The sequence below is a fragment of the Biomphalaria glabrata genome, chromosome 7 (genome assembly GCF_947242115.1).
Source record: "Biomphalaria glabrata chromosome 7, xgBioGlab47.1, whole genome shotgun sequence".
In the NCBI taxonomy this organism is placed as follows: Eukaryota; Metazoa; Mollusca; class Gastropoda; family Planorbidae; genus Biomphalaria; species Biomphalaria glabrata.
The window spans coordinates 10,357,028-10,365,493 of record NC_074717.1 but is presented as its reverse complement, the minus strand read 5'-3'; the positions used below and the strand labels follow the sequence as shown (position 1 = coordinate 10,365,493).

General features: G+C 37.2%; 1 protein-coding gene across 1 annotated transcript; it reads right to left on the bottom strand.

Annotated features, from left to right (window-relative positions):
* Positions 1 to 4,818: 4,818 nt before the first annotated feature.
* On the bottom strand, positions 4,819 to 7,588 carry LOC129927455 (neuropeptide-like protein 30). Its single transcript, XM_056036769.1, has 3 exons — positions 7,473 to 7,588; positions 5,937 to 6,258; positions 4,819 to 4,931 (listed from the first exon to the last, which is right to left on the bottom strand). The coding sequence occupies exons 2-3, from the start codon at positions 6,253 to 6,255 to the stop codon at positions 4,915 to 4,917; spliced, it is 336 nt and encodes a 111-aa protein (XP_055892744.1). The 5' UTR covers positions 6,256 to 6,258; positions 7,473 to 7,588; the 3' UTR covers positions 4,819 to 4,914.
* Between the last annotated feature and the right edge of the window lie 878 nt (positions 7,589 to 8,466).

The following is an 8,466-nucleotide window of genomic DNA, read 5'->3' as shown; positions in this document are numbered from 1 at the left end:
ATACAAGACAAGTATCAATAAAAAAAAAAACTTAGTCAATACCTACTGGTAATTAATTATTTTGTTTGATACCGACAAGGAAGATTAATCCTTCAGTATTCACAGATATGACTAAATTTGTAGGGTTTGCTCCCTTTACTTTCCCGCACCTTCACTTGCACAACCATTCTCGGATCGAGCTGAAACTTTCAATACATATTTGTTGTTCTTAAAAAAGACATGAATCATTTTTTTTTAAATATAATTAAATAGTCAATTACTTATGTATAAAAAAAAATTGTCTAGCATCAAATAAGGGAAGTAACTTCTACATTATTAAAAGATATAGTTATTTAATTTGAAAGAGTTAAATTTTATATATTGTTCGTTAATGTTACGAATTTAAACATTCCTTCTTGCTTTTTAAAACGATTCATTACGAGAGTGAAAGTAATCAATGTGTTATTTCCCTTCTAAGACAATAGTAACAGAAACGTTTTGGTATTGGTCAAATTTATATAATAAATAAATAGACAAATATAAACATAACTTTTATGGAGCCCAGGCAGCTCTTTTTGAGGTCAGAAGTGGTGTCCAACAGGGATGTGTGCTTGTATCTTCTCTGGTCATTCTTTTCATTGCCTGTTTCCTGAATTATGCTTGCACTGACACGAAGATCCTCAGGAAAAATTCTTCAGTGTTTCCAGATTGAGGGGCAGAACTAAAATAAGAAGTGTTAAGGGAAAAAAAAAGCTTTTGTTTGCTAAATCTGCTATTCAGCTTCAGACTCTAGTTACGAGACTTTTTTTTAATTTTCTGCTTGCCAGAAGATTTTACTTAAACATTAATCAAAGCGAAACCAAATTACTAGTTCAAAAGCACTGCATCTCAGGTGACTATTTAATAACTGACTCCTGGAAATAGTGGATAATTTATGTAAACTTGGCATCATTATTTCGAACGATGTGCTCCTGAATTAGGACATTAATAACAAGATAGCCAAGGCAATGGGCTACAGACAAAAGTCTGGGGCAATACTTGGATGACTATCGATACTAAAGTTCAGCTCATATACAACTAGAAGGAAATGAGAAGGCTGACACACTAGCCAAGAGTGGGAGAATTAACTCACAAATAAACTCTGCACTCTATCCAGAAGAATTGAAGAAATTAATCGTAAATAAAATAAATGAGAAATGGGCGAGCTCTCATCCAAATCACAAGAAAGATGACGCTTACTATAAGCTATCCCAGCAAGACCAACGTCTAATCTTTTGACTCATGACCGGACACAACAGAATGCGACAACACATGTACCGGAAGCTCAAAATTGGAACCAGTGAAATCTGCCCATGTGGAGTGTCATCAGAGAATGCAGACCACATCCTCCAAAATTGCTCTCTTTACCAAGAGGCCCGAACAAGACACTGGCCCCAAAGAATACGACGTTAGGCCACCTTCAGACAACACATGTACCGGAAGCTCAAAATTGGAACCAGTGAAATCTGCCCATGTGGAGTGTCATCAGAGAATGCAGACCACATCCTCCAAAATTGCTCTCTTTACCAAGAGGCCCGAACAAGACACTGGCCCCAAAGAATACGACGTTAGGCCACCTTCAGACAACACATGTACCGGAAGCTCAAAATTGGAACCAGTGAAATCTGCCCATGTGGAGTGTCATCAGAGAATGCAGACCACATCCTCCAAAATTGCTCTCTTTACCAAGAGGCCCGAACAAGACACTGGCCCCAAAGAATACGACGTTAGGCCACCTTCAGACAAGTTGAGTGCGACTGAACCCAAATCAAGCCCTACTGAATCTAATTATCATGACATCAAAAAGCTAAGTCCTGACTGAAAGCTCAAGAAAGTCCATTGAGATCTCGAGCACAATTTCCGAGGACGATTATCTAAAAAAAAAGTTGAAATATTAAAAGAGTAAACATTCCCGAACATCGCGCCATATTGTAGGGGATGCGTGTGTTTCAAAAACTGTGTTTGACACAACCCTAGTGTTCCGCGAGACCCGAATAGATAATCCACAAACTACTGAAAAAAATAACTAGAAGGCCACCACGTGAATTAATCTCTCTAAAAAAATAATCCAAGTATTCCGCCAAAGTTTGCGAAACACTGGTTTAAACCGTTTAGGGCATTCTGGGAATTGGCGATTGATGTTTTTTTTTTTAGATGAATTGTATAATTTTAATGAAACACTGAAGTTGAGAATGACAAGATGAATTGTTGTACAGTATGTTTGTTTTACATGTTTCGGATGTTCCTTCAGAGTTGAAGTTTACTTCCTAGTCCAAGCCTCCCGCAGGACGACGGGGGGATGGCAGCGGGAAGGGTTTGAACCCGGAACCATCGATAAATCCGAACGACAGTCCAGCGTGCAAACCGCACGACCAGGCAGCCATCCGATTAATCAGTATTAATGAAACACTAAAGTAGAAAATGGTGAGATGAATCATATTATTTATAATTCATTGATGTAAAAAAATAGAAAAATTTAGAACAATTTTTGACTGTTGGACAGTTTAGTATTCCAGTACGGTATCTGTCACTTTTACTTTATGCACAGATGATCCAATTTTTGCTCAACCAGACAAATGTCAAAAAGTTACCAATGATCTCTCAATGGTCTACAATGCAGTTCACTGCAATGTTTATGAATGACAGATGCCTCAAAATAGCTGGTGCTCATTGATCTTTTTTACAAAGCATATATCAACTCACTCTGTCTGACCAAAAATTTCTACATATTATTTGTCTAACTCCTAATCTCAGGGAAAGCTGAAATTATACGCATTTATTTCTTTTACATTTGCGATTGACAGGAAGTTTAATAGTTTTCAGATGTCCTCGATACTAGTTGGTTTAAATTGTATGTTAATTCATACAAATTATTCATGGATTCCAACGAGCCACTATATACCAAAATACTACTCAAATGAATAGCAATTACACAAAAATACAGACATAATGTTATCTCGTAGAGTACTTTCATATTGTTTACTTATTTGTTATTACTATTAATAATCTTATTATTATTGATTATTGTTAAAAATCATACACGTCAGTATTTAAAGAAACACAGTTATGATAATTTAAGAGTTACCATTCTTTAATAGATTTATTTCTTTAGTACTGAAGTGATGTGTAACTTGTTGTTTCGCGTTTTAGTAATAAATATAATTTAATAGATATAACTATACAATGGTTTAAGTTAAATTATGTAAGAATTTTAAACATTTAAATTCCCACTGTTTGAGCCACGCCCCCTCCCGTCTTTGGTCGTGAACCCCCTTGCTCCATGGTTGCTAAGACATTATCCACATACTCTTTGGAAGAAAAAAAAGTCCAATACTTTACGGCCCTGCATGCTGAAAATAAGGTTACGAAGGCCGCGGGATACACATTTGAGGCCAAAAGAAAATCCGCTGCCGAGGACAGACGCAGACGGCGAAAAGAAAATCTTAATCGACCACCGGTTATGCTTGCCCTGGATGTGGCAAAATATTTAGGGCTAGGTAGCCATGTGCGTGTCTCAAGCAAATCACCAATGCCAGGTCTACAGTTATTTTGGGTCAGGACATCGAATGTCACCTTTTTTTATTCTGCAAGTCTATTTAATTCAAATTTTGTTTTTGTTTCCACTTATTGTTCATGCAGACTGCTCCTGTCCAAGCGCAGTTGTGAAACTAGGGGGGGGGGGGTGATGGGGGGAGGGAATGATTCTCTGGAAAAAGTTTTTATATTTCCCTATCCTTAGATAACGCAAAGTATTTTTTGTTTCATCCCTCAAAGTATCCACTAAATATCCACTCAGTATCTATTCAGTATCTAGGTTTCTGTCCGGGACTTTTGCGAGGGAGGATATGAGCATCTCAAGGCCTTAATCAAAGCATAAATAGAGTTTGATGATGATGTATCCTCTACCAAGTATCCACTAGCATGCCACTTGATGCCACTGATGGAAAAGTCGATTAAGAATCATACTTAACTGTGCTGTTCAATCCATTTGAAAAGAAAGAGTCAGTGGCGAGGTGGGAATTACATTCTTAGGCACATGAACGTCCACACCTTAATGTCCTTGTAAGAAGTGTTTCTTTAAATATTTTTTTTTTATATTCTTCACTAAAGTTATCAAAAGTTTTGTTCCACTTCTTTAAAATCCATATTTTGATGGATCTCACGCCAATTGTGAAATTTTCACATTGAACGCAAAAGCCGAAGTACTTCTGATATTTTTGAATATAAATTTTAATCTACGTAAAAATATATATATATATTTGTGTTTTTAAAGGTAAATTATTTTTTTTATTATTCGTTGTCTTCAGAATGTAGGTCTATAAAATGTCTTATGCGAAAAGATGTAAGCCTAAAATAATGTGAACCCACAGATCTATAAAGAAGGCGCGGTAGCAGAGTGATTTTGGATTTTAACAAAGACGGAGATTTTAAATTTTGGTGTTTTTAAAGCGCATCTGAATCCATCCATCTCTAATGGATAGCTAACATTAGTTGGGGAAAGTAAAGGCGGTTGGTCGTTGTGTTGGCCACATGACACCCTCGTTAGCCGTAGACCACAGAAATAGATGCCCTTTATATCATCTGCCGCATAGATCACAAGGTCTGATAGCGTAAATTTCTTCTTCGGACTTCTCGATGGTACAAGGTTCATACCCTGCCCTCTGCCTTCCTCCGTTGTCCTACTGAAGGTTTGGACTAGGAAGTAAATAATCTTCAACTTTGAAGGAACATCAGAAACATGTCAAACATTTGAAAAACATTTTACAAACATTTATTAATAAATTATACAAACAAATAATATAACTTCTTATATGAAAGTGGATTTTATTTGAAAACCGAATTCTAAATTATCAATTTTTTTTTTCTTGTTCATTTTGCTGATCATCAACTATTTTTCTAATAGTAGCCTTTGCCTGAAATAAAAAAAAAACAACAGTATTGTGTCATTCCTGTGTAGTCTCATTAAATCAATTCTGATTTTAAAAAAATAAAATAAAATAATTTATTAAAGTAGGATATGAATTTAATATAATAATGATACAAAACGAAACATTTCAATATGTTAGTTTCCATATTGTTATGTTAAAAAACAACAGCATCATGAATATCTCATTTACGAAGGGAGTATAATTTGCATGACAAGTTTTGACCGAAATAATTTATAGAGTGAATAAAATAATGTATTCGTCTAGTGCTACTAAATGATCAATGCTACATTTGGCTATTTTGTCAAATGCTTACAGGTGGATTTGAGGGGTTTTACTAGGGAATGAATTAAATTAATCGGGTTCCCTCTCTCGGCAGGCCAAATGGCCAATAGCATGGGTAAAGGACTGCAACTCCAAGTAACTTTGAAAACAATAGTTTATGGGTGATGCCTTGTGGAAAAGTTGTTTAAATGAACATTTAATTACAAACTATAACGTGCAGGAATAGGTTATGAATGTTATGAATACAGGTGCATTACATCATGTATAAAATGCTGGTGCACTATTACATGCTAAGATGCAACAAGTGATTCAAGAAGTGTATGCTTTGTTTAAAACTGTGCTTTACTAGCCTTTTATTTGAGGGATGGAAAAAAAATGGGGCGGCCTAAAACTGTATGGTTGGGAATAAGGACTTTCTATGCAGGATGCCAAAAAAATATGCGATGGTATTATCATGCTGGGTGTTCCACTGTATATAAAATGGCCAAAATACATTTGCTGTTGAGGGAGAGGCGTCTCATTTCAAAGTAGTTTGTGTATCCTGGTTGTGTGTGTGAGAGTGGGGCGTTATAATGCAGTGCTTGTGCTTACTCTATATTGGGGGCCTCAACCTATACATGTCTTAATGTATTCACACACACACATACTTACACCTAATTTCAACAATTAACTATTCTTTTGCTTTAACAACATAAAAAGCTAACTTACCATATCCGTATCCACCATATCCGTATCCACCATATCCACCAACTCCAACAGCAACAGGCACTACTCCGACGACTCCTTTACCGTATCCACCATAGCCGCCTCCGTATCCACCTCCATATCCGTAGCCACCGCCGTAGCCGTAGCCTCCACCACGTCCCCATCCACCGAGTCCACCGAATCCTCCCCAGCCGCCTCCTAGACCTCCCCAGCCACCGAGTCCTCCAAAGCCTCCCCAGCCTCCAAGACCTCCCCAGCCTCCGTAACCAGTGGCGCTAGCCATGGCGACCAAAAGAAGGACGGCGAGAACTGATTTGTACATTGTCTGGGGAAGAGAAATAGATTTGTAGAATAAACAATGTAATATATAGTAATGTATAGAAGATACTTGTAACGCTTTGTCTATTATAAGATTTATGTTTAATATCCAGAAACGTTTATGAATTTTATATAATATTGGTATATCATTAAATATTTCAATCATTATTTTTAAACAAATAATAGTAAAGACTATTAATATCTTCTAAATCCAATCTTACTTTCTCCACATATATTTCCATTTCAATCTTCAAAATGTCACAATGGGAATGTTTAAATCAATAGCAAAGAAATATATATGCAAAAAAAAAATTATTATGATTCAAAAGGTGTTTCATAATTCTCCGGCTCTGTCAGTATAGAGATTCACTGTAAGCTTAATTCATTGTAGTCAAAGAGTGCCCACTGAGAACTTTTTTATTTTTGATATGGCAGGTGTGCAGCAGCATCACCCGATTACAAGTGATGAGAATCTCCCTAAGAGTGTTCAGGTGACGAAAATACTTGCGAAAATACCTGCGAGGTGAGTTGTCCAAACATTCGGTAGATATTACAATTTGGAATATTTTGTAATTGTAATTAACGTCCACATTCGTTTTGTTATTCCTATTATTCTTATTTTAGATATGAACTGGATTTTGTATATGATTCACTGGCAGAGTCGAAACTCTTTTTTTTTCTTTTTTTTCGGAAAATAATTAGAGGTCTCCTCTCTCTCGTTGCCCCATGGTCTTCAGATCTCCAAAAGCCGGTCCAGGTGTCAGCAGCAGCACCAACGCCCTCTGACTGTCTGGCAGCTAACGAAAATCTACTTAGTGATTACCAGAGGAAAAAAATGTTTTGCGAAGTAATTTAGACCATCAGCGAATGAAGCTTCTTGAAATATTTATAAGACTGGCATGAGACTACCTCAACCCTCCACAGTATAGTGTGTACATTCTTTATAGTTTATTCTAAAGAAGGCTTAGCGGTAAAGCGCTTGACTTCTGAACTAAATGGGCCGCGGGTTCGAATCTCAGTGATTACTGGGATTTTTTATTTCGAATTTAGCTCTAAGGGTACTTGACATGAGTTGGGGAAATGTAAAGGCTGTTGGTCGTTTTGCTGGCCACATAACACTCTCGTTAATCGTAGGCCACAGAAACAGATGATCTTTACATCATCTGCCCTATAGACCGCAAGAAGAACCATCGCTACTATAGAAGTAAATGTACTACTTACGGATTACTTGGTGACTGCGAGTCAGGCAGACGAAGTAGACAAGATCAGATGTCGATGTGAGTCTGCTTGTTTCAAGTCGGCCCCTATATATACATCTGGGATTCCCCCTGGGGGACATGACTGACCAGGCTAATCCGACAGTGATTTCTTTTAATAACTTCATAATACTCTGTGACTTTGGCTTGACAGACTCGGTTTAAATGTTTTAAGTTTAAAGGTTAATTACGGCTTCATCTTCTCTGTATTCACGTTAAATGTGAATCTAAACTTAGCCCAAATATTCTAAAGATGTGGGTCTTGAATGTAGGTGTCACCGTGGTGTTTTAGTTTGGAGAGAAGTGTATTGTCTCCACAATCATATGACATATAGGGATTCGGAGGTGCCTATAAATGAAATGTAACTCACAACTTGAATACACTGAAGAAACACAGCACTGAATATATTTTCCTTGAGTTTAATGCTTTTAGACTCAGTTCAATAAAATAAGTAATTCAAAATATAATCACTTGTACAATGATAACTTGATTGACATAAAATATGCCCCCCTTCAGTCACAAAGCAACTGTGTGGACCCTCTCATGGAAATAAGTTGAACGCCTTGGCATTACATGTGGTCACTTACACATCTGCCCCCCCCCTCTCACCAGGCAGCTCATGTACCCAAAGGAGCGTCAAGTGCCGATATAGTTTGGGGTCAGCGGCGTCACAGGCCCTGCCAGGGTGTAGCGCTGTGTGGTGCAAACTGCCTAAGGATCGTCTGCTTCTGAATTTTTTCTTCAGGGTTGACTCCCGAAGTCTTTCCCATCATTTGGTATAGCTGCAAGGCAGCAGAGGTACTAGTTGAAATAATACAGGCGATGATTAATAATCCAATAATAAAAAAGCATACTAAATAAACCACTTGGACTAGATGACTAATGACTAGCGAATGTGAATGATGACCATTGACCGCTCTCCCTAGATTTACGCTCCTTAAATAGTCACGTACAATGC

Excerpts from the sequence above, each read along its gene's own strand:
- LOC129927455 (XM_056036769.1), bottom strand. The coding sequence starts at position 6,255 with ATGTACAAATCAGTTCTCGCCGTCCTTCTTTTGGTCGCCATGGCTAGC.